Here is a 26780-nt window from a genome sequence, read left to right as displayed (position 1 = left end):
ATTTACTCTTAGCAAACCCTGTGCTCTTACTTTTGGAGAAGCTGTATGGTATGACTGTGGACTATGATGACTAAAAATCACATGGCTGTGTCTGCAAAAACACTCAAGTCATGCCCAAGGGTTACACCTGCCCTTCATACTACTTGAGAAACAAAAGCAGCTCTTGCATAACATACATTTCCATTTATATTTACATTTATTCATTTAGCAGATGCTTTTCTCCAAAGCGATGTACATCTCAGAGAAAATACAATTTGTGTATCACATTAAGAGAAAGAGACATGGCTGCAGACATGTGACTCTTAAATAAACCTGGTTTGTTACCTTCCGCTTGATGCGCCGATGTTCATTGACCGAGTAGGTGCGTAAAACGCAGGATAGATGAATCCTGATGACCTCCTACCAATTTTTTTTTTTTTTTTTTTTTTTTTTAAGAATAAGGTACACGAACAAACAATCACATACAATGCCAGAGCAGCGGCTGTGTACAAGCCTATCTGTTGAAGATCATGAAGTTACGGTGCAGTACAAAATATACAAATAATTACAGTCAGTGAGAAAAAAAAACCACACACGCAGATACTACACATCTCACAGTGGCTGCGTGACATCAACGACAATGACCTTCATTAGGCAAAAAAGACCTTTTACTGGATGACACTGAAGTATGTTGCATGTCAGGAGTGCAGATATGAATTTTGTTTGAATTTGACAGGACAGAATGTTAGTATCATTTGCATTGCAGATTTACCCCTGCTAGCCTATCAACCTGGCATGCAGGAAAATCAAGAACAGAAGTTTTAATTACCCTGCTTGTGGGTCCATAGGATGGGGGAGGGGAGAAACTGCCATCATGCTGGGTTTGGCGCATCTGTGCCAGAGGCACCTCGGTGGATTTTGTACGCTTGCTCACCTGCCGTAAGCCTAAAATTCAGCCTTAACCTGGGTGTGTACTAACATATGTTTACATGCTCGTGTAATATAACAGACCGTGCTTGCAGAACATAGGGGCAAAGACCCCCGTGTCAATGTGCTAACTACATACTTAAAAAAGACAAGTGCACTGTACCCAAAAAGGAAAAAAAAGTAGGACAGGTGGAAGAGGAATTTCCATGAAGGGATTCATTTTCTTCATCGCTTACAAGTGTACCCAACATTCCAGTCAGCTGACAATGACACTTATTCAAAAAAATGTTTACATGCTGAAAATAGAGGAAATACAAGTGTGACAGGTTTGGCAGGAATAAGGGTCAAACCAGCATCCTTTACCAGCACAAACTCTTCCACCTTCCAGCAGGATCTAGGATTAACTAAACAACCGTGTCCACAGCCGAGACGCTTATTTAATTCTTACCGCGGTTCCACTGGCCAACAGTACCCGATTTCATGACAAAACTGTATACTGTTTACGTGTACTTTTGTTAAACATTCAGTATTTTTGCTTTGCATGCCGTCTCTGGCAGGTACGGTTTCTGACAACGCGCAAAATTTATATCAATGTCTGACCGATAATGTTTGGACACTCAGTCCTCCCCTGCAATGCATGACCACTGTAACAACTTATCAAAGTAAGCCTTTTTTTCATTTTACAGAGATTATAAAAATATGCTATTATTCATAAAAACACCTTTTATTTTTGATGTTTAATTAATTTTAGGTGAGATATTTTTCCTCCAGGAACTAGTTCTTTTTTATTCTAAAAGAAATAACAGGTATTTGACTCGTACAAAGCAGGAATTTGCCTAATGGGGTGATTTTTGCGGAACAAATTAACCATGTTGTATGAGGAATAGATGTATATGGATTTGCTGTCATGGAGGATTAGATGTGTGTTGTTTTGGGTCGTTTCTCATTTTTTCCAAGTTCTGACCGTTCACTCAGCATTTTATTATGTGGCCAGTAGATGTTCTTGTACTAGACATTCTTATATAAATGTGTAAATGTAAAACAATATGTATTCGGTTTCATTTACTACTTAACTATTTTTCACATGTAGAATAAAAGAAATTTTTCAGGACTGATAGAAAATGCCTTTGAATAGCTCAAATTTCAGTTATGTCTATTAAAGGTCAAAAATATTGTGAGGCGATAGTAGCTTGTGGTGTAATTTATTCTTCTGGAATGCTTTGAACATCTGTTTTCCATTGAGGCGTGTCCTGGAAAAGGCAAATGTTTTCATATTTCATTTTATCCAGCTTCAGAATAAGAGGACGTAGAATGATTTTCAAGCTAAGACTGAGCGTAAATTGTTTTAATCCAGGCTTTTAGATTTGATTCACTTCATCACGGTCCACAGGTACTGTAGTGATTTTCTTGGTTGAAATTTGACAGTTCAGTTCTGAGGAGAAGCTGTATTATAATGCTGTTGAGCAAAATGCTTAGCCTAAATAGCTTGACTGAGGTAGCTATATAAATGGGAACATTTTTTGTTTGCTTTGGACAAAACTTTTGAATAAGGAGAAAATTAATAGTAGAATGGAAAGGAACTTTGTGTGCATGGCAACATTTTCACCAGGAAATGTCTCTCCATGACAGGAATAAATACATATTGTGCTGCACAGGCAGGCCAATCTAACTGAATTTCCTTTGTTAAAAATCCTTTGGAGATAAAAACGATAAAGAATAAAGCATCACTCTTAATGTCTCCCATATCACAGACAGGAACTGGTCTCCTAGTTCCTGCAAGTGTGGTCCAGCTTTGCTTTAAAAAAAACTGAAACACATTGAAATAATGTAATATGAGCTTTCTTTAAAATTGACCCTTTTCCTTGAATATTGATTGTCTGCCCCAAACGGAGGTTGTATGGTTTATATATGGAGGAAAACAGTGCATAGTAAAGGTTGATTGAAATATTTTCTGTGAATTGCATTACAGGATCAAACTTGTATTCAACAAATTCAATCAGACAGTCATACAGGCAGAATTTCCCTACATCTTCAGCTAAAAAACACTTGACCCTCACATTGATGTTGACATGTTGATTTTCATTTGCTGTGATAAAATAAATGTATTGTTCTGTAATGTGACTTGCGGCATTTCCAGCATGCTCCATGCCGTCAGGCTCCTTTGCTCCAAGTTTACTGTGTTCCATGATCCTCACTTGGTTCTTGCTCCTACCTGATCATCTCAGGGGAGTAGTCTCTGGCTCATAAGCACACTTCCTTATATTGAACTGAGGACATCAGATGGACAGTGGCAGAGGTCTCTTCCACACTAAGAGAGCTGGCATGGGAGCAGGCTGTCTGCATCCATTTGGCTTCGACTGATGTAACACTGCTGCAGCAGTTCAATTCCTGCCTCCAGCCTGGACCGATACGTTAATGTTGTTCTAGTATAAGACTGTAAGGGAGAAGATCAGGGCAACGATAAGCTAGCTTGGAGGGAGAAAGCTTCATTTGCACAGGGGCGTCTTCATGCTGACATTCGCTATGGCCGCCAGACAAAGTGGCCCCTCCTGCAATGGTTTTGGCTTCTAAAAGTCATTGATTCTACCTTCCTGTCTTCCTCCCCAACACCAAGATTCAGTGAGGATGCAGTACAGAAGTCCTCTGTGGGTTTGTTTGGACTTAACTGCGCCAAGATTCCCCACCTGAATAAACAAGTGCTGATTTGATTGTCCCTCACTAAATCCTCAGCTGTCTATTTCAGGAGAGGAATCTCTCACTCATCATTTTTACCAAGACCTCACAGTGCAGAAACCCTATTGTATACTTTTAATGATGGACATACGCATTTTCTCAGTGGCGTATAAAGAGTTAAGATTTAAAGGTCAAAACTTTTTGTACAGTATAAAGTCATATTATTGCAGAAATGCACTATATTGAGTAAAATGACACAATTTCTGTTTTCAAGGCAACTCTGTTGAAGGACAAAATGCAGTCATCACCCTCATTATGTTCTTCGGTTTAACTAAATTTTGCTCTCAGCTGACCAGTTTTCAATGTTCAGTGAAGTTTCCAGTGCTTATCGTAATGGATTGAAAGGTTGAAGCATAGCAACCCTGCTGCCTACCATTACATGCCTGGGCTACTGTGTCAGGTCACACCGACACTGAGGTTCCACAGTGGCCAAATAGTGTTTCAACCGCCTTTAACTGTGCTTGTACTCACCAGTACACAGCAGGGATTGTTGGTGGATTCAGCTCTCTTCAATGGGTCCCATTTTTCTAATTCCCCTGCGTACTTTCTATGCTGAGACATGTAGGAGGGCAGCACTCACTCCGTTCTCCGTGTTGTGTGGGTACTTGTTGGGGACCATGCAACAATCGACACTTTATGTGTACTGCGTGAAGCTCTGGGAAACCGTGGTGGCAGGGTCCACTCCGCCTCAATCGATGAGTTAAGTCAGCAAGTCAGTTAAAATGTTTTGGATGTGTACGTTTGTAATTTTCAATTGTAAAATGGTTATTTTGAGTGCATACTTGTTATACCCTTACAAATAAGGTTTCTATGTGACCAAAGGATTTTTTGTCTCCAGGCAGCAAAGGGAATCGGAATAGTTTGGAACTAGGGTTATCTGGTACACTGAAACAATACAGTACAGGACTCAAAAGGGTTTACACGTGACATTTCTCATCTAGGTGCTGTAATAATTTTACCGTTAGAGTACTCTTACCTTCGGTGGGTAAGCCATGGCAAACTGGTTCTGATGGTCAGGAGGTCTGGAAAGAAGCAGATCCAGATAATTCACAAATGTGCGCTTTACTTGCAACACTTGAACAATTTCTGGAAATGCTTCAATTCAATGTATATATTAAATCCATGTTTTTAAATTTATGAATTGTTTCATTTACATTAGCTTAATTTTATCACCTGGAGGAAAGATTGATGCTATCAAAGCAACGAATCGCCATCTTTAATGAACGTTATCTTGTTTCAGTGCCCGAAGATCTCTCAGTTGGAGAAAGAGACGAGTTGTCAAACATACGACGCAGGAAAAAAGAATTGCTGGATGATATCGAGGTACCTGAAATGACATTCTGCTCATTTAAATCTTGCTCTGTCATGCTGTTTCAATTTGTGCTTTTCAACTTCAAACCCCTGTTTTCATTGAGTTCTTCTCGAGGTCCTCATTCTACAGCATCATGCATAATGAATATGCATATATATCTGTCCTTATAAGAAGACCTTTGATTTTAGAAGAATAAGACTTTCTTAAGATACTTGGAAATGAACTGGTACTGATAATTCACAAATAATACCACACTTTAACACACTTTTGTCTGAATTGTAGTAATTTTGGGAGGAACTGACGAATTTAAAATTTGCACCCTTTCCTGGCTACTGGAGTGTCTGACTTTAAGAACCGCTCATCCTAGTTTAAAGATACTGTCCCCAGTTATCCTGACGTTGTTTATTTAGGTCTGCTTTGTTTAGTCCTGCTCAAACTGGTAGCTAGTCCCGGCAGATGACCCGCCCAAAAAGTGGTGTTACCGGCTGAGAGTGCTGTCAATAGACTCCATCTTGCTCTGTTATGTCTCCCTTTTCCGCGTTGTCATTCCATTTAAATTATGTGGGCTACACTCTTTCATTCTTTTTACAGTCGACAGGTAAGAGTTCAAAAATTACATTTGTGCTACTGTTTTCATGGAACTGTGAAAACATTAAGGAAATTTGTACTTCACTGGAGGAATATTTATAACACGCCCACTTAATTTATGTGAAACTACACAGAGTACAGAACCTTATAAAACTTTCTAACAGAACTGTAATGGGGAACTAGGTCGCCTTGATGTTTCCCTGTTTCTACCAAGCCATTCCATTTGTTAAGGAAGAGATTAATAATGCTTAGAATAACTTGTTGATGCTTGTATATGTTGTGTGTAACTTTTCTTTGATTGGGTGTTGGTCCAGGAATAAAGTTGTTCTGTTAAGGAATAACAGGAATAACTTCTTCAGTATCCAGATATTCACATCATAATATTTTTGCCACTGACTTCTCTTAGAAAACATTTTCTTTTAGCTTGCGAGAAGAGCATATTCTGTATTGAAAATCCTCACTTAAAAAAATTGATTTGGTGATCTTAGCTATTTAAAGAAATTGATATGAAAATGTTCCGGTGGAATCATTGCGTCTTCTCATTCTTACAAAGAAAGTCAAAGCATGAAAATGCGCGCTGATTCAAATTTGTGCAGATCAAAGCCGCAACTGCTCTGAATGTCTCTTGCAGCGTCTGAAGTTTGAGATTGCAGAAGTCATGACTGAAATCGAGCAGCTAACTTGCGTGGGGGAGAGGTGAGTATGATATAGCCGTAATCTCTTGATAGGCACAATTGCACATTACCGCATTTCTTCCTCAATTTACACCTAGCTATAAATGCATATGGGTGAAATAGCAGGTTCCATTTTTCCAGTTCATATTTTAATCTTTTCTTTGGTATGTCATCACCTCCTTTAGCCATTTTAATTAGGGAACCCAATTAGCACACTTGGTCTTGTTGGACGAAGCTGGTTGTGTTGGAATGGGCTCAACTGGGCCAGCCTTGCCAGCCTTTGCTTATGTTTCGCTGAGGAATGACGTACTGAAGTATTAGCTCTTTTGAGCAACGGAGGTCTTAGTTTACAGAGTTTGGGGGAGCTAGGAGGAAGCGGCTGGATGTTGCCTACGATTCCTTCACCAAATACTGCTGTACAACTGAGAAGCAGCTTAACATGCTGGGATCATGATTTCATGCCTGCTAGCACTTCAGCGTTACCACAATATGGAGTATTTCAAAGCGTGTGCCCTGGAAATATGTTCAAAGCAAACTCTTTTGTGTTTTGTTGTATGCAAAAGTTGTACCCTTGAGCAAGATACTTACCCTAAATTGCTTCAGTAAAATTACCCAGCTGTATAAATAGGTCAATAATTGTAGGGAGCTTCAAATTGTAAGTTGCTTTGGAGAAAAGCATCAGCTAAATCTATATCAGATTGTGTTTTTGAAATAAAAATAAAATAAAATACTCTTCCTATTGGTACTTTGACCAAGTTCCTTATTAAAAATTCCAGATGATATGTAAACATACATATGACGGCTGCGTATCTGTTGTCCGTGTAATAATTTGCATATGAATCCTACCCTTTTCTGTGAGATGGGAGGCGCGCTAACTACGCAGCCATTTCACTAGTGCGGTGGTTCATCTGTTCTCATTACCATCTTTCATTAAACCATAAGAACTCAGTTAATTAATCAACTGCCTGAAGGTCATAAATGTATTTCTATAGCGAAGGCTTAGAGTGGATGCTTTAATGTAAGACTTATTAAGTTATATCAGTTTTAATCCTTGCCAGAAAGGGAAAACCCTTCTTCCCCTCAGAGAGAAGTCATTGTTTGGCTGAGAGAGAAAAATAAAATTGTGAATAAAATGTTCAACTTTCGTAATTAAAAACAAAATATTACATTACTGTGCTGTGATTTTTCTACCTAAAGCTGTATTTTTAATTGCACTTATAGGTGCAAGTGCCTTCCTAGTTCTGTTGAATGAGTGCAAGTGGCTTGCTGCTTACTGTAGTGTTTTTGTCAACACATGCAAAAATTTACATTTATGAAATGTGCTTGGCAGCTTGATATTTGCTTTAGGACATTGTCATCTTATATTTTTCAAATACTTGTGTTCACCTGGTTTGTAAGAATGACCAATCCACTTTTGTCTCAGTATACACATTTAAAAAAAAATCCTTTCTGTTACAGCAAAACATCACAGAGAAATAAACAGATTGCAATGGGAAGAAAAAAATTCAACATGGATCCTAAAAAGGTACGTTTGTAATCTTCCTTAGCAACTTGAACTGAAAATTAAATTAATAAATTTAAAAAAATTATGTTTTGAAGTAAATGAATGAAATTAATTTAGTTTGTTCTTAAAAAATAAAATTTGTCTCCTAACAGAAATGGTTTTAACTTGGAAGCATAATAGCCAGTCATTGTCCGTTTTTTTAATTAGTTTTCAATGAGTCACGATTTGTGTGAATGCCAACGAGAAATACAGTTCTTTCTTATTTAGCGTCACATATAATTGTTGCTAGGGAACCACATGTCACTTTATAACATTTCCTGAAAGAGTCTGATTGGCAGGTTTTGAACAACTGGTTAATAATAAAACCGTCAGCTCCAGCAGCAACTCCCTCTCATTTTTTGGTCATCCGTGCATATGACATAAATACTATCAATCAAATATTATTTAATGTTTAATATATTTTTATTAATACATTCATTATTATTTATTATTTAACAATTTTTTTCAGTGTTCTCCACCACTTTTGAGAAGAGCGCTCTATATAAATTGAATTTGAATATGGCCCTTTTTCAAGTGAGTTGTAACAAAGTGCTTTTCGGTACATTTTTGAGAAGGAGACAAAGTATAGAAAAACCCAGAATTCCAGTATGTGGAAAGCTGTGAAGAAGTCTGTGAAGTTGGTGGACATGGAGATATATGTCTTCTCACTGTGATACAAATGTACCGCATAACTGAAGTGTGCTGACTGGGAGGCTTTTGAGAGATGTAAAACTCAATATTCATCTCCCCAGAGTGCAACGTGACAGTGTGGCCTTTGGACTGTTGTCTCGGAAGACACCTGCCCCAGCAGGGCAGAAAGGCATGGGTGCAGATGGTCATTCACATCATGCTGTAGTAGCTCCGTCGTCCATTGGGATGAGTGGACATGGGCCAAAGCAGGAAACCGTTCCCCACGGCCCTGTCAAGCTGCCAAAAGCATTTACTGTTTCCTAGCCACTGTAAGGTGTTGCTACCCCAGGCTCTTGCCACAGATTCGTAAGTCCTTTTGTGGAGAGCATAGTGGAAGATGGATAGTCAGTCCCCTTGCAGTTGCCCCTCCACCATGTGCAAGTCCATTGCCTTCCTTCCAGAGATTGCCAACGAATGTTGGCAGATGTTGTGTGGAGTTTATGCACAGCAACAAAGCTTTGATATAAAAGACTATGAAGATTCCGACAGTATACTGGAGATTCTCATTCTGATTTGGTGTTCCGTTCACATGAGTAATACTAGTAATACAAGTAAATATCAGAATACGAGAAAAATACAAAAAAAATAGAACACTAACCTTTTTCCCTCAACTGATCTTTTATTCTATGTTTTCTGGAGGTGTCCAAACTGACATTGTGGACATAGCAGCATTCTGAGCCCCATAAGCAGTTTCTAGAGGCTTTTAAAAACGTGTCACGCGGACCAAAGACTCTGAGGCTCCTTTTTACCCTGCTTATATATAGAGATGAACAGAACTGCTGAGGGATCATAAAAATCACACATGGGAGTCACATGTGGGGCAATAACCTACTTTCCATGTTTGTTGTATAGCCTTTGAATATTGATTCTTCCATATCATTTTTTATTACGTGTCCATGTGCTTTTGACAGTATCTTCATTTGTTAAAATCTGAGAATACTACATAGTGTTGGCGAAATAAAAGTAGATTAGTGACAGATAAACCAGGGAGACCGAGGAGACTCTGGAGTTTTAATCGCGCTTTCTGTCAATGGAAAAGTTTTTGCTCACCTGCTCTTGTTTTGTAAAAACTGATGATGTTTTGGAAAAGCATTCTTGTATTCCCATTAGCAGTACGTAGTGTCCTCATTTACTGTAAGATATAACGCATTTCTTTGGATATATCAAAATGGAAAAAAGTAGAATATTTCTTAAACCAGTGTCTGCTTTATTTATCGTTGTGTTGACGTTATCAACCGTTATTCTGCCTTCAATGTTTAGACAGTTTTGTATTATGTTGAACACACACTGTGTAATTAATCACAGAGATAACCATACCCTTACCGATAGAGTCACCTTGAAGTTTTACGGTGCACTACATGAACAACTGAAGACTATTCATCAACTGTGCTTTAATTACAGGGCATTCAGTTTCTCCTGGAAAACGACCTCCTACAGAACACTCCTGAAGATATTGCACAGTTCCTTTACAAAGGAGAGGGCTTGAACAAAACTGTCATTGGGGATTACTTAGGGGAGCGGTAAGTGTCTTTCCTCTTCCTGATTACCTTTTATACTTGGGAAATTAACACTTATTTTCGCTATCTCACTGTGTAAAGCCCCATGCAAGATTTACGTGTGTTATGAGCCACAGTGTCTAGAGTTTTGCCCTGCAAGGGACAGGAGATGAATAATCTGGATTCGTGAATGAATAGAACTGCTGTTCCTCACAATGCAAACCGTTGCTATTGTGTGTTCTTTATCTCAGTATAGAGCTGTACACACCCATGAACATCTGGTAAAGGCACTAGTTATGAAAAATTAACATCTGCCATTATTTATACATTTACATAGTTACAATGTTGAGTTACTTAAAGTGATTTTACAGGAGCAGTTTTTAGGGCAAGTACCTAAAGCTGGAAGTGGGATTTGAACATGCAACCTTTGTGCTCAAAGGCAGACACCCCCACCTGCCTGGTATAAAACTGCAAGAGATAATATGTTTTCTCGTTAGAGTTGTATGCGCTCACAAAACATTGTTTTGCTGAATTCGTGACAACTATGTGTCAGTGCTGCCTCTCTAGTATTCCATGTTTGGAAGCGTTACCTGATGCAGAGGGTTCTTTTAAGCTTGAGTACTTTGTACATCAAGGTAAAATAAACATAAAACAAATGAAGGCAATTGCCGGTGGGCAACATTTCTAAACACTAAATACAGTGCCTTCTAAATGTCTCTTCCAGTATCCTCTCTTCACCCCGAGTCCCATAGCAGCCAGCACACAGTCTTTAATACCAGGGTTCATATGGGTTTCATCGTGATTTGATTTCAGTCAAGTGCATTTTTGATTATGCAAAACAGCAAAAATTGAGATCCTCTAACCCTTAAGATGTTGGTATGTAAAAAAAAAACACTGCTTTTGCAGGATCCAAGAGAAATTCAGGCTGCTGTAGAATGCTGAAGAAATGTTTGGGGCTGTCACTAGTGTTATCTCTTCTGACATGAAATAAATCCTTTTTGCGCTGTATGATGGGATCTGCATCGGTTTTCGAGGAAGGATTCAGATTGTCTTGGGTCTTTGTCTCTTGGAGGGATTTTTTTAAAAATAAGGCTGAAGGTTATTTGAAAGTGAAATCACTGATAGTAAATGATTCTCTGACTGCAGTTGGATTATTTCTCTCCCAGGGATGATTTCAACATTAAGGTGCTCCAAGCCTTTGTTGAGCTTCATGAGTTTGCAGACCTCAACCTTGTGCAGGCTTTAAGGTGAGCTGGAAGATTTCGCCATGGTCCTGGAGAAGATGGCATGGTCTGTACATTTCACTGAGTGCTTTAATGTCTACTGTTTCACATGAACTAGAGTAAAACCACTGGCAGGAATAGAGTTCTGCTGCCCACTACACAGTGTTCAAAGTGACATCCGGCTAAATACGTGCGGTCATTTTCTCACAATTTGAACATTAAATAATAACTTATCTGAAAGTCCATTAACCAGTGAGAGTAATTTATTAATAATGTATTTTTTTTTAGGGTTTTACAGTTTCATCCAATTACATAGAAATGAACTGCAAGCAGTTATCAAGCAGGACCTCAGAGTGATTGACCCTAGTTCATTAATCAGAACATAATTTAGTGCCATGACCTTATCTAGAGTGTGATGATGACTTCATGTTGACAGATCCACAGGGATAGCTACTGTACAGGCAGGCTTCGCTGGCACCCTGCAGGGGAGAGACACATGTCCCACTGAGATCAGCTGTCTTCCACTGCCAAGATATTGGGTTCCTTGTGTCTGAAGCCATATGTATCTCGCTGTCTTTCTGACATTCTCTTTCTCTCTTCTCTCCTTGTCTGTGCCTTTGTTCCAGGCAATTTCTGTGGAGCTTCAGGCTCCCGGGCGAAGCCCAGAAAATAGATCGGATGATGGAAGCCTTCGCATCTCGATACTGCCAGTGCAACCCAGGGGTCTTCCAGTCCACAGGTCAGACCCTCACAGTTAGCCAGCTCAGCCAGTTTGGTGTAGCATTTTACTGTTCGCTGGCTGAGTACGGTTCCGAATTGCTGGTTTATACTGCTTTCACCCATTAACTGCTCATTAATGTTTGTGTTCAGATGCTTTTTTAAATGTCCAAAGTCAAAGGGCCTTAATGAGGTGCCCATACAGTATTTTTGAGCATTACAGTTATTTCCTGTCAGATTCTCTTAGCTTGCATTACGGTGGCCTCTATGACAAAAAATCTGTAGGAAAACCCGTGCAACCCGATATCTCGTTCTTTCGTTGTTTTCCCATCGTGTTTCAACCAGACCATAGCGCTGTTTACATTGACCTGACTGACACATATGAAATGTTGTAATCGCTCCAACAGTTTGTGAGACTATGGGATACCGTCATGTCCCATGAGTAGTTCTTAAGAGCAACCAGATAAAGTGAGACCATCACTCTCAGATGATGGGAGCACAGATACAGTGCCGTCTGGCAGTTTAGTCTCATTTTACACAAGGAAAGAGCAAAGCCTTAATGACTAGCACAATGTAATGAATTATTTACTGATGGACCTTCATTAGTGAGGTTATTGCTCAACAAAGGCTTGATTTACTTCTTTCAAAATATTTCCTTTTTCACTCTCTCGGTGCCAAGTGATTTATGAATTAAACATTCCAAGCTCTAAGTAATGTCAGATGTGTCGTTACTCTATAGGGGGAAACGAATGCAAGAGAATGAAATGGTGGCATTTTTTCCGTCATACCTTCTGCATTCCTGAAAGTGTGTTTGTATAAATGGATTAATTAAATACATGGGCCAATTGAGTTTGCTGTTAACAACATTTAATAGAAAAGATCACCTTTTCAGTGTGGTTTTAATGTATGGTTCTCAGTTTTGGTAATGAACTACACACAAATGTACCGAGACTGAATATTGGAAGTCGCTGTAAAAGTAAACTTTGGTGGCTTTGATTCCTCTGTGCTCTGCAGACACATGCTACGTGTTGTCCTTCGCCATCATCATGCTGAACACGAGCCTACACAATCCCAATGTGAGGGACAAGCCTCCAGTGGAGCGCTTTATCTCCATGAACCGTGGAATCAACAATGGGGGAGACCTTCCCGAGGAGCTGCTCAGGGTCAGTGCCGCCTGGCTGGTGCCACTGAAAGCCCAGTTCTCCATCAAGATATCTGTTTTCCCACCATGGTTTAGGGGTCACTCTGTTTTTCCAGGAAACTATGGCAACTCATCCATGCATACTTATTTGTGCTTTACCCTTTTTCTAATCAGAATACCCGGTTTTATTTTTTTCCTTAAGATGATTTATTGAGGGTACGCACATTAAAGCTTTGCCACATGTTGATGACAACAAAAAATCAAAAAACTTCAGACATACCAAATATGTCACAATGTGTTTTTTTTTTCTTTGAACAGAATTTATACGAGAGTATTAAAAATGAACCCTTCAAAATTCCGGAAGATGACGGCAATGACCTGACACACACATTCTTCAATCCAGACCGAGAAGGATGGTTGCTAAAGCTTGGTAGGTACACGACAGAGTAACAGAATTTCTGCTCCCTTTTTTGTTTTCGTGTAAAAACGAAAAAAAAGGTCAGTGACTTAGAAGAGTTGTTAATTTATCTGCTGAGAGTGATTCAGTTAAACATTTACAAACATAGTGGGAAATTATTCATTTCATACATATCACAGCTGTGTTAGGACACTATTGTAACCTGTTACAGCCTTGAACCTGATTAAATGAACTGCACATGCCAAGAGGCAAATACTTTTCATATTTGAAAATAGATATGAATTCAAAATATGCGTAGAGTGTCAAGGAATGCACTGTGTACCAAGACTTAACACACAATACATTTATCATTGCTTTTGTGAGTTTTCAATGAGTGTAACAGCTGGACTTGAGCTGTGCCAGGGCAATTTGTCTTATTATCTACACTGTGTGTAATGTTAAAGCTGCCAGAATTAATAACTTGGCATAGCGCTTGAGTGACTCAGCTGTAGGGGGATCCTGGAGAGCGCCGAAGAGCAGTCTTGGACTTTGACACTACACATCAACATCAACGAAAGGCAGAAGCAGAACTTAGACCTCGAAAAACAACATATTCTCATCCCACTTACAAAATAGCTTATTGCCGCAAGATGCACCTCAAAACACCTTATGTATTAAAAAGCTGAACAGAAACAAATCCAGAATCGGCATCCGTTTTTGTGAGGTTTTCCTTCTTCCACACCAGATCCCTGTGGGTTATGGGGCATCTGATGGAAAATAACTCGCTCTTCCATTTATTTATGCATTTTTTAATGCTACCATTTTACAGGGGTGTCATTATATTTACATTTTAATGGATCTTGTGTTGTTTCCCATGTTTTGCAGCTGTCAGTATCTAAAAAATTTGGTCAAGGGAGGTCTGGATAGCCCATCGCTGTCGGCCTTTCCCTCTGCCCCCTCCCCATACAGTTCAGCGCAGCCTTAATGCACTCATCGTGCTCTTACTGCTCTGACATACTGTACGCAGTCATAGTGCAGTTCCTCCCATATAATTACATAGTAACTGTATGTTGTGGTTTTAGTGTGGCTGTTGCTGGCATGGAAGTGCAACAGGGTAGTGTTGAGACACCACTCCTAGCCTTTCCCTATACTTTCCTGCCTCTCCTCTTCACCCCATCCCTCTCCTCCAACTCCTTAACCCTCCATCCTACCCTCCTAGGCCTATTTCACTCCCTCCTTCTCTCCACCTCCCTCTAATACCATTACCACATGCTTCTGTGTATAGTGAAATTAGCAGGGTACTACCAGTTAGGAGTAAGATTACATCATGCTCCCTGGAGACAAGCTGATGTGCTGGTTTTCGGAACGAGTTTAATGGTCACCTGGTCTCCATGCGTAACGCCAAATCCTACAGAAGCATTATGTCGTTCTGCACTCAGTGCTGGCTCTTACATCTGCTTCACCTCGAACAGAACACAATTTACTGTGCACTTCTTAACATGATGTGTCACAGCAACTGGGAAATGCTTGCCTGCTGACAACCACATCTGTTCATTTCCTTAAGTCACAACCTTTCCTTAAGTCCTCTTTAGCAGTAGGCTACATTTCACCTTAACTCTTCTAATGGTCTTCTAAATATTCTCTCTAAATTATATGATGAGTCATTTCAATTGATTTTCATACAGTTCAGCTGAAAGCACTGCGATGCAGCTCTTTTCCATGTGTATTTTTTACCCCGCTTCCAAAAATGACAGTCTGTCTCACAGTGGTTTTATAAATACATTAATTCATTTAGCTGATGCTTTCCTCCAAAGTGACTTACAGTGTTAATATTACAATTATTTATACAGCTGGGTAATTTTTACTGGAGCAATTTAGGATAAGTACCTTGCTCAAGGGTACTACAGCTGGAGGGGGGATTCAAACCTGCAACCTTTTGGGTCTAAAGGTAGCAACACTAACCGCTATGCTACCAGCTGTCCCTGTAACCACACATCCTTCATATTGCATAGCCAGTTATTAATTAAGTGTTGGAGATAAGCTGCGTAGTGGAGCAGAACATTTGAAACAGACCTCCAGTAAGAGGAAGCAATCATCTGCTTTCATAAAGAGTTAAAAATATCCCAAAGTGCAATAAGCATAAGCTGAAGCAGAGTACAGCCATATTTTCTGTTAAAAGATTGAATCCCTCTTAACAAGTATAGTGCCGCCAACCAACACTTGATTGCCTTCATAAGAAAAAAGGTGTATTGAAACGCTAACACATTGACACTTTTACACTGGTCTTAATAAGGCCTTTTCAATAGGCCATTGAATCAGTCCAGTGAGTCAGTGTTACTCTGAAAATGTATTTGCTTTTTACTTTTACACAAGGCTTCTTTTGTTCCAGATGATGTTTACCTGAGATATGACATAAAGATATTGCTTTGCTGTTTCTTTTAAAAAATCTTGTCTTTAGTTCTATATCTGGCTGTATATAGTGGCAGTGGCAGTACACATTCCCCTTTTCTACCAGCTGGAAAATTTAGGAAGGAATATAAACCAAGTTTTAATTTTGTCTTAATTAGTGTGTCTAGAAACTAGACAGAAGCCTTCATTATCCTTGTGTTCTACAATCAAATTAACTATCAACAACTCTTGAAAGCCTTTTATCTTTTTATTCTTCTTGTGTAGAAACTTAGTTTTGGTGCTGGGAGTGAGTACCCTTTGTTATTTATTTCCTTTCACTCCCTGTTTCGTGCTGTAGTTCATGCTGTAACAAATGTAAGGTTTGCATTACTGGAATTTTTTCCTAATGCAACACAGATTTTAATGAAAATCCCCTGTACGTTGCCTTCAGAAAATATTCCATCCTGGTTCTTTTTAAATTCTAAGTTTTTGTTTCAAGAAAAGTCTGAAACGCTCTTTTTCTTTCTTTTTTTTTTTTTATGAAAGGTTGTTGTGGACATTAAATGTTATGGAAAGTAGTTTCCAACATTATTCTAACTCATAATTTCCATCTGTTGTTGTACGCATGGAGTTCTGTCTTCTTAAAATACGTTCTGTTTTTGTTCATCACCATTTTTTTGTCTTTCTGCAGGAGGAAGAGTGAAAACCTGGAAACGACGGTGGTTTATATTAACTGACAACTGCCTGTATTACTTTGAGTACACAACAGTAAGTTTGATTTAGCTTTTTTGTTCTACTTTTATTTTCGTTTCCTCTCAGCCAAGTTTTCCATGAGAGCCAAATGGAGACTCCCCATGACTGCATTGAGCACAGCGATTGTTTTTGCCTTTTAGTTATTCAGTATCTATGAGTATGAAAGGAACTCAGAATATCAATGACAAATGTCATCATAAACCTGCTTCAGAAGCCTGCCCTGTCCTCAAGGTCAGAAACCCAAGGAGTTTCTTATTTGCTCTGCAAGGTTGACTGACATTCCACCATAGTTTGCTCATCCAGAAAACAAGGCTTCTTCAGAATTGCTCGAAGACTCAGTCATGGACATAGATGCATGGATTCCTTCCTCATGTATTATCAGTTGCATCTCAGAAGCGTGTCCAGCAGCTGTTGAAAATGAGCTGTGAACATTTTAAAAAGGCAAATAAATGCAGATGAGTGTTGTAAGGTGTTTTGTCCCCTTTGCAGGACAAGGAACCTCGTGGGATTATTCCCTTGGAGAACCTCAGCATTAGAGAGGTTGAGGAGCCCAGGAAGCCGGTAAGTACAGTACTGTGACCCTCAGGAGAGTGAACGGTACTTCCATGGTTCCCTCAGAACTGTCTCGCTTGCATTTTGTAAATTGCTTTGTTCTCCTAATAGTTTTTCTGCGTCTATCAGGAGATGTCTGGTATTGTTTCTCTGTCCCGCAGAACTGTTTTGAGCTGTTCAACCCCAACCACAAGGGCCAGGTTATCAAAGCTTGCAAGACGGAGGCTGATGGCAGGGTCGTGGAAGGGAACCATGTGGTCTACAGGATATCGGCTCCTACACCGGAGGAGAAGGAAGAGTGGATCAAGTCAATCAAGTAAGGTTGCCCTGTGTACCGTATTCACCTTGCTGTGCCAAACAGACAACGAAGGAAAAGCCTCTGTGTTTTTATATCACCTGCTCTTATGTCTCTATGCTCTTCTGTATGCTGTGTGTGCCAGTGGATGTCGGCACATATCAAAGTGAAGATTCCAACGACTTCAGTGTATGGAATAATTCTCAGGTGTAACACTTTAAATAATTGATTTATTTGTTTTCACTGGTATGTCACAAATGAGTCCACGCATGAGGGTCGGCACAATTAATTTCATTTAGCAGTCGCTTTTTCAGAAAACAGTATCCTTAATTTTTGCAGAAAATTGTTTCTTTCTTCCCCTGGTCACTAAGGCTCCGGGGGCAGAAACACTCCTTCTCACGCTGTTGGGCACACCTGATTGTTAGAAATTACGTTGTCTTACGTTGTCTCTCTGGGGATGAGCTGAATTTCAGAGAGTGAAAAATGAGGATTATATAAAACACCAAGTCCTGTGTAAAATTTTGACACTTTCTGCATCTTGGCCCCTTATTCCTTGCCTTGAAGTCAGCTTAGTCTGCTACAAATGCTCTCTACAACGCAGAGGTTTCCCTGTTGACAAGTGATCAGAGGACAGTCCTGCTAAAAAAGTAATGGAGGTTCTTAAGAATGAGGAAATCTCTTCGTGGTGCACTGACTTCTCCCTTTTTAAATCTCATTAATCATCTTGACAAGCCGCTAAAAGATCCGCTTCCATGCGGCGTTGCCGTCTGATCGGCCGCAGCTCATTTGCATCTAAGAAACTTGTCAGCTTTGAATTACCAGAGTAACGTAAGAACTATGAAATTACAGCATGAAATGGAGATTCCTTCTGTCTTGCTTTGCATTAATGTTCTCTTTGTAATGACAGTCTGATTCCAAGCGCTAAATGGGTAGGAAGGTTAATTAGGGAAAGATCTGCTTTTGTGTACTTTGAGGAAAGCATCTGCTTAATGAATAGATGTAAATGTAAATGAAACCAATAGATTTCAACTGATCTCAAATTCAGAAATACAGAATAAAATACAAGTTATAGCAGTACTTGAAGCTACTCAGATTTGCATTTATTCATGTAGCTGATTCTTTTCTCCAAAACATCTTACAGTTATTTAGTGGAATGTGTGTAGTTGTTAACACTGCTGCTGGCTTTCGACCCAAAGGTTGCAGATTCAAATCACAGCTCCAGCAATGGTACCCTTGAGCAAGGTGCTTACCCTACAGTTGCTCCAGTAAAATCATCCAGCTGTATAAATAGCTAAATCATTGTTGGTAGATCTACATTGTAAGCTGTGTTAGAAAAAAGCATCAGCCAAATGACTGAATATATTGTCCGTCAGAGTGTCTAACTGCACTTGAACCCTTGTGTCATCATCCTTATTGAAACACACACACTGTCTGAAACCACCTATCCCAAGCGGGGTCGGGGGGAGCTGGAGCCTAACCCGGCAACACAGAGCGCAGGGATGGAGGGGGAGGGGACGCACCAGGACAGGACGCCAGTCCATTGCAAGGCGCCCCAAGCAGGACTCGAACCCCAGACCTGCCAGAGAGCAGGACCTGGCCAAATCCATGGCGCCCCCCCCAATGGAAACACACACACACACACACACACACACATTTTCAGAACCACTTGTCCCAGATGGGGTCGCGGGGAACCGGAGCCTACCCGGTAACACAGGGCGTAAGGCCGGAGGGGAGGGGACACACCCAGGACGGGACGCCAGTCTGTCGCAAGGCACCCCAAGCGGGACTCGAACCCCAGACCTACCGGAGAGCAGGACCGTGGTCCAACCCACTGTGCCACCGCACCCCCCCTCAATGGAAACAGTTTCCACCTATTGCTGACTAAAAGTGTTGATCAGTAATATTACAGAGTATCGCACCCATGTTCTCAATTTGATGTGTGTCCATAGAGTTTCTGTGCCCCTCTGGCGTTACATACAATTTGGTGCATAGAACATAAATCTAATGTTAGTTAGTACTTGGACTGTGCTAATAGGATAGAAAGATCTTGTCATGTGGAGAAAATCGCTAGGTTTGACTGTAACTATTTGTTTGGTCTTCGTTTCTTTACATCGGAAAACTGAAGTGGTGAATCACTGCTGAGGAGGAAGGTGGAATGTGTATTTGATGCTAAGAAATTCCTCAGGAGCTGACAGAGGATGGAAAAAAATAATCTTCTGAAACCATGGAAACTAAACTGGGTCACATAGCAAACTTTTTTCCCCCCCTCTGCCTCCATATGAAAAATCCAGTTTGTAGAAATGTGCATCCATTTCCATATCAAAGACATGCCTCTGATATTATTGTATTTAGTATTTTTTCATTTTATTTTCTGTTCCAGGGCCAGCATCAGCAGGGATCCCTTCTATGATATGCTGGCAACAAGGAAACGAAGGATTGCCAATAAAAAGTGAGAGCTGTCCATCTAGAGTCACCCAAAAACAAGGACCTCCTCTGTCCTCAAGTGGACATTGTGAAAGAGCAGTAGCGTGACATTGGGAGCACGGGTGGCGTGAGGGGAGGCAACGGAGCTACTGTGTCACCGGGCCGAGCAGAACAGGGGCCCGCATTGCTGGCTAAACCAGAGAACGTGACTGCAGCCTGGCTGCCATGCTGTTTCTTTCCCCTCTTGGTTTTCTCTTACCTTCTGAGTTCTCACCCCAATGTGTTTTTCCCTCTTTTTGTGTCTTCATCTGGTGACAAACGTGCCCCCAAATGTAGAATCTGAAGGAAAGACATTGCTGGGCAGAAGGAAACATGACCAGTAGCTCGCCTTTCGGTTCTGCCGCCCAGCGCAGTGAATGCTTTGCCTTCCTCACGGTGCTCAATCGAGATTTTTCTCACTACACTTTTTTATGCTCTCACACAACTCTCTAGATGTTTACAAGGTCCTTGGAGGTAATAAAAACATTTTAAACAGAGTGACTTAAACCAGTGGTTTCCAGATTTCTTCTTGAGGTCCCCATTCATTCAGTTCCACCATAGGGGGGTGACGTGTTCAACGTTCACGCCACTCTAATATTATTGGGGAATAACTCCACTGAATACTGCTGCATGTACAGTATGTTTTGGTCCCCCGGCACCTGACAAGGGGTTACACCCCCAGGTTCACCTGTCATATTCATTGAAAAAAACACCTGATTCGGTTCGTCAGAGGCTTGGTGCCGAGTCGCTTCGCCGGATCAGGTGCGCTCTGCGATTGAAATAGAGCGAATACGCGGAACAGCTGGGCCTCCCTCATCGGAGAGGTTTGGCAGCCACTGATTTAAACAGTTTAGAGGAAGCAGAACGAAAGTGGAAACAGCTCTTAAAGACGATTTCTCAGCTCTTGGGGGTGCCATGATATACCTTTAAAATTTAACAGCTGAAACCTTTCACGTCAGTCAGAATGCAGCCTGATTTTCTTTAAAAAAAATTAGTTAAAATGTTAGAAAAATGTCAAAGCCTTATGTTTTGTGTAAACAAAGTGGTAGCAGAGCATTGACTGAGCTTTTGGGGGCTGACAGAAGAATCTGTGGATTAAGCTAATATTGTGATGGATTCTAAATGACTTCTTTTTTTTTTCTGGTAAATGTTATATTGTAATGTGATAGGAAAATTGTGGCCAGTTTGTGATTGAAGATCCATTACAATAACTTTTTCTTTTTTGTATTTATTTTCTTTACATAATTGCAACATTTCTATTTGTAACTGTCGAAGAGAGTAGACTTCTTAAGTTATGTGTAAATAATGTATATACTATGTTTTACTAATTTTTGGTGTGAGGTTTATTGCATGTAAAACCTAATGGCTGTAGCTTGCATCAACTTAAATGTAAATTTCTATAGTAGCAATTTTACCAAAAAGAGAAGTAACAGAAATATTTTTGAGCAGATATTTTGTGGGGTAAGAAAGGGATCTGAAGATGATGGCAATTGATGAGGCTGAAGCCTGCAGTGTTTTACATGGGATTGAAAATAAAAACCCTTGTCAAGGGCAGAATCTTCTCTAGAGACGTTGCTTTGTGGCACAGTAGACTTTCGGGAACATTAGGACTACGGGCAGTGTCCAATAACACACGTAACTGTTGTATCACTGACATCATAACTGGGTGAATGCAAAAAACTTCCTATATGACAGAACAAAATTACAAGAAGGTATTTCAAACCAAGTCACTTACTGAGTACCGTGGGGCTGCATCCTAAGCATCTTTCAGTTACAGTCTGAACTTAATGCAGCTCACCCCCAGTTTTTCAATTTTGTTCATTTATTTGGGGGGGGGGGGCTTGGGGGTGCAACGTATCAATGACACTTCTGAATACACTGCGCATCAACTAATACCAACAGATTTTCCCTCAGCCTCTCAGTCTTTCTCAGTGTCTTGTATTCTCTTGCATATTACTATTACATATGGAACTATTTACTGTGTACAATTTTAGTCTCTCTTCTTTTTGAGTAAATATGTTTAATATTATATAATTAATTATTGTTTTGTGTAAGTGCAAGCTTATAGCACCATATGCCATAAGGGTTATATGATGACCCAGTTATACCTGACTTTTTGCTTTACACGCTGTATTAGTGCGCCACACACACATTTTCAGAACCGCTTGTCCCTTACGGGGTCACGGGGAACCGGAGCCTACCCGGCAACACAGGGCGTAAGGCCGGAGGGGGAAGGGGACACACCCAGGACGGGACGCCAGTCCGCCGCAAGGCACCCCAAGCGGGACTTGAACCCCAGACCCACCGGAGAGCAGGACTGCGGTCCAACCCGCTGCGCCACCGCACCCCCACCTATTAGTGCACCAGTCCTGCATAAATTATAAACCCACTGTATAACTGCACAGCACAAGGGCCAAATGCTAAACTGATGCTCATCAGTTGTTACTGCATTGCAAATACTTGTAGGAAGAAAATCCTCTAAAAATGTACAAAAGAAGAACAAAATCTGAAAGAAGTGTAAATAGCCATGTTGGGTATGGTTTAGAATGTGTGTAGTAAATTTACCACACAACACAACTGCAACCATGCATTTACCTTTTACAGACCAAGACTCTTCGGTGAGTACCTGTTCAGGTTTCCACATTTCTCTCCAGTACAGTACAGCTGTTATCCTCCAGTCAGCCATCTATTGATTTACTAACCGTTTTCATAAAGCATTGTAGCAGTGGTCCAGAGCCTGCCCCGGAAGCCTAGGGTGTGAGAACCGGTGCACCTGTTGTGGGAAACCAGTCCATTGCAGGATGTTCACACATACACGCCATGGACACTTTAGAGTCACCAATTCACCAGAAACGCATGCCTTTGGATTGTGAGAGGGAACAAGAGCACACAGAGGAAACCCATGAAAACATAAGTAGAACATGCACTCTGCACAGACTGACCTGATTGAAACCCGCATCTGACCCCAGACCTCAGGAGGTGAGGAACCAGCACTAAATTCTGCACCGTCATGTCACCCACATGCAGCTGTTGTACAACAGACTCCTGATTAAGTGTTTATGGCTGTTTTTACATGGTAGATTTTTTTGCCACAAAGGCTACAGTACAGCTAAGGGTGGACTCTTTTGATTTGCAGGAAAAAAAAAAAAAACCATAACAACTTTGAGACATGCCCGCAGTATAGGCTGGAAACTATGTAATGGGAATTTATTGGAACAAAAAGCGGAATGTTTATGTACAAAAAAAAAACTGGCAGTACCACTTAAAGGCAGTTCACAAATACAGTTCACACTATTCTTTTTAAAGCCAAAACTCGACTGGATTTTTACTTTAGAAAGTAAAAGTACGTATATCGTTCCTTGAAGAAAGCAAGAAACGGTAAGAAGTTATTTGAATTTCTGCAAATAGCTGGATGACAAAGCAGTATAGTCCCTTTAATGAAACCTGCCTGGGTCTTCATTCATCCCGGGAGTAAATCCTAAAGAGAAGCAGTCTTGTTTAAAGCAGTGAGAAAGAAAGTCCTGAGTCTGTGACTGAGCAGCAGTACAGATGTTAAGCTCCAGGCTTTTTTGATTTTTTTGTAAAGCATATACTGTTTCAGTTCTGTTCTTTACATGGGAAGTGTGGTAATCACTGCTGAAGGTAAATAAACACAAGAAAGAAAAAAATGACATTTTCTGTGATGGAAATACAGTGTGTGTTCCCAATTATTGAAGCGATGTCCAGGATCTCATCGTTGACTAAAAACTGTTGTTGGAAGAAGCCGTTTAGATCATCAAAGAGCACGTATCAAAAATGTTAAGGAAGCTGGCTCATTAAAATCATACCAATTTTAAAAAAATTATTATATGGCACACATAACAATTTGAAGCAGTTCTACAAACACTGTATTGCCAACAATGACTTGCTGCTGCGTCGCTTTCCGTTTGAAATCAATTGCGTCGGTAAGTTCTGAAATAGAAAATTTTGTGCGCGCGCACACACACATTTCCTGAAACCACTTATTCCAAGCAGAGTCGCCGCAAACCGGAGCCTAACCCGGCAACACAAGGCACAAGGCTGGAGGGGGAGGGGACACACCCAGGATGGGATGCCAGTCCATCACAAGACACCCCAAGCGGGACTCGAACCCCAGACCCACCGGCGAGCAGGACCCGGCCAAACCTGCAGCACCACTGCACCCACCCCCTTATAAAAGTGCAACGTGAGAATTTTCACGTGCTTTGCAGTAACTCTGAATAAAGATAAAATTAATTACCGCTGCTTTTGAAACGCAACAAAGCGCATCGTTACTTGCACACAACTGTAAATGTGTGTTACTGAGGCCTTTATGGCGCAAGACCACGGAGAGGTGAAAAGAAGCCCTAATGTCGCGTGTCGCAGGTTCGAGGGATGCGGCAGGACTGGTGTTCTGCTACTTTGTAAGAGATGCTAATAGAAGACAGGTTTTACTTAGGAGGAAGCACAACCTATGACATGGTTTCCTCTTCGCCTGATTTTCTCCATCCTTGTGAAATGAACCTTCTATCAACACCGAACCCGTTCAACCAACTCCTGGCAGCAGATCGCTGCGCCGAGAGTGAAGAGCAGTGAAATGCTTCCATCTGTCGAGAGAGGCTGAGAACTGCAACTACAAACACTTCAGAAAAAAAAACACATCAGCCAGATCGATGTTTAAGCCATTGTGTCGTGTAGAGTGAAGAGTTCCAGCTATAAAAGTCTAAAAGTTATCATCTCAAGTCTCACAAAGGTAATGCAATCTGTTAAGTTGGTCTAGGGTACTGTAGGGTACTTCTCAGTTCTGGCTCCGCTGTGGTGGAACGACCTCCCCCTCTCACTCAGAACTGCTGAAACTCTGTCCACATTTAAGAAGGATCTGAATACTCACCTCTTCCGGACTCACTTCGCCCATGATCTCTCAAGCTCATCTATGATGTAAATGTTCATGCACCGTAACTTTATGATCATCCCCGGATAAGCCTTTACACAGCCGCTACTCCTGTATAGTATGCAAATGTTTGTGTGTCTTCTAAAAAAAGAATGTAAGAAGGTGATCAGGATTCATCTGTCCTGCGTTTTATGCACCTACTCGATCGATGAACATCGGCGCATCAAGCGGAAAGTAACAAAATAGGTTTACTTAAGAATCACATGTCTGCAACTACGTCTCTTTCTCTTGATGTAATACACAAATTGTATTTTCTCTAAGATGTATGTGGCTTTGGAGAAATTAAAACATCTGAGAAATTAATAAATGTAAATGTAAATGTAGTGGTTAGAGCTGCTGCCTTTAGGCACAAACGTTGCAAGTTCAAATCCCATCTCCAGCTTTAGTACCCTAGAGTGAGGTACTAACCCTAACATTGTTTCGGTGAAATTACCCAGCTGTATAAATGGGCAGATGACTATGAGTAGATGAATATTTAGGTGGTTTTAGAGAAAAGTGCCAGTTAAGTGAAGGAATATAAGAAACAATCTTTCCAATGAAGCTATGTGAGTGCCTTTGGCAATAGTGGTGACAGAAACAAAGCTTTCTTCTTTTCAGGAAAATGTATCTTTAAAAATTTGTTATTCAAAGTACAGCTGTTTTAATCTTAGGGTTACTGCAGTAGAGCATAAATCCACTCATGGAAAGAACTCACACTATTCTCGCTGTAAAGGAGTATTGCTCTCACTATTGATTAATATAATTTGAACGTCATTCTATTGTAACAGTGCCCAGTGCACAGCCATGGCAACTTTTTGATTCTGTTTTTGTTTTGTGTTACCATGGCGATAGTATTATTATGTTCTGGTTTTGCATGCAGTTTTTATTGCATGGTCACTGATCAACTTGACTAGCACTTGCTAGGCCGTTTGTAGTTGTTAACTGACTATTCTGCATTCTTTCTGAATTTCAGATGCTGGATGCTGATAATTTTTCTTCTTTAGGTAATTGGTGTTTTACATGCTTTACTAATGTATTAGTAATACTATGTTTTCTACTGAAATAAACATAAATTGCCCCATTAAAGTATTGTGGTACAACGAACAGCCGTAGATAAACAAATAATTCAAACACTAAATGTGATCATGAGCAGTTAATATTCCTACACAATTTGAAAATTTGTATGGCTTTTAATGTTTAACTGCATTAATAATAATAATAATAATAATAATAATAATAATAAGAAGAAGAAGAAGAATGTTCTCCTGAATGAATTACATTTTTTCCTTTAGTTGTAAAAGAAATTTTAAAAGTTACTTAAAACTTAAAAGAACAAGATTAAGGTACCAGATAGTTTTGCATGGGTGGAAAATAATATATAGAAAATAATAAACTATGGTACTGTACGTCCAGGGTTTTACCTTCAGCCAGCTTTAAATCCAAAAAAATGATGTTGATCTGTTCTTCAAAGGAATCTGTCTAAGTTAACTTCGTAGGACATTATTTTTTGTTAATGGTCATGAAAAGAAATTTTCTGGCTCATTTAAAATCAATACAAAATGTAAAAAAAAAATGAATAAATAAAAACAATGTTTTTATGTAATTTGCAGATTTCTGACTTTTTTGTCCTCAGCTATTATGACAATTGGGGATGATGATGTCCACCCAAAGAAAGTTGTTCTTCCCCAGGAGATCCCAGCAGATCACACACAGATCAGTTTAAAGTGGAACCAGGTCCATCGCATTGGAGCAGGACTCCATAACTTGGGCAACACTTGCTTCCTCAACTCGGCTCTCCAGTGTCTCACCTACACACCACCGCTGGCCAACTACATGCTGTCCCGGGAGCATTCCAAAACTTGTACGTGTATCCCAGGTTATATTCAACATTCAGTTCAGTGTTTACTGTCTACCACACGCAGGATTTGAACTGTTACAATCAATTAACAGGTCACAGGTCAGGCTTCTGCATGATGTGCATC

At 40.2% G+C, this 26780-nt stretch overlaps 1 protein-coding gene across 1 annotated transcript in view; it reads left to right on the top strand.

The window, feature by feature from the left end:
* cyth3a (cytohesin 3a) overlaps positions 1–21682 on the top strand; it is a 35710-nt gene extending 14028 nt beyond the window's left edge. Inside the window, exons 2-13 of the mRNA XM_018761990.2 lie at positions 4880–4962; positions 6171–6235; positions 7672–7738; positions 9848–9966; positions 11109–11189; positions 11792–11904; positions 12897–13045; positions 13342–13453; positions 16500–16576; positions 17051–17122; positions 17275–17429; positions 19789–21682. Of these exons, the coding sequence (XP_018617506.1) occupies positions 4880–4962; positions 6171–6235; positions 7672–7738; positions 9848–9966; positions 11109–11189; positions 11792–11904; positions 12897–13045; positions 13342–13453; positions 16500–16576; positions 17051–17122; positions 17275–17429; positions 19789–19861 (1166 nt within the window). The 3' untranslated portion in view covers positions 19862–21682. The remainder of the gene's footprint in view (positions 1–4879; positions 4963–6170; positions 6236–7671; positions 7739–9847; positions 9967–11108; positions 11190–11791; positions 11905–12896; positions 13046–13341; positions 13454–16499; positions 16577–17050; positions 17123–17274; positions 17430–19788) is intronic.
* Positions 21683–26780: the final 5098 nt, after the last annotated feature.

Source organism: Scleropages formosus, chromosome 20 (genome assembly GCF_900964775.1).
Source record: "Scleropages formosus chromosome 20, fSclFor1.1, whole genome shotgun sequence".
NCBI classification, from domain to species: domain Eukaryota; kingdom Metazoa; phylum Chordata; class Actinopteri; order Osteoglossiformes; family Osteoglossidae; genus Scleropages; species Scleropages formosus.
This window is presented reverse-complemented; position numbering and strand designations above follow the sequence as displayed.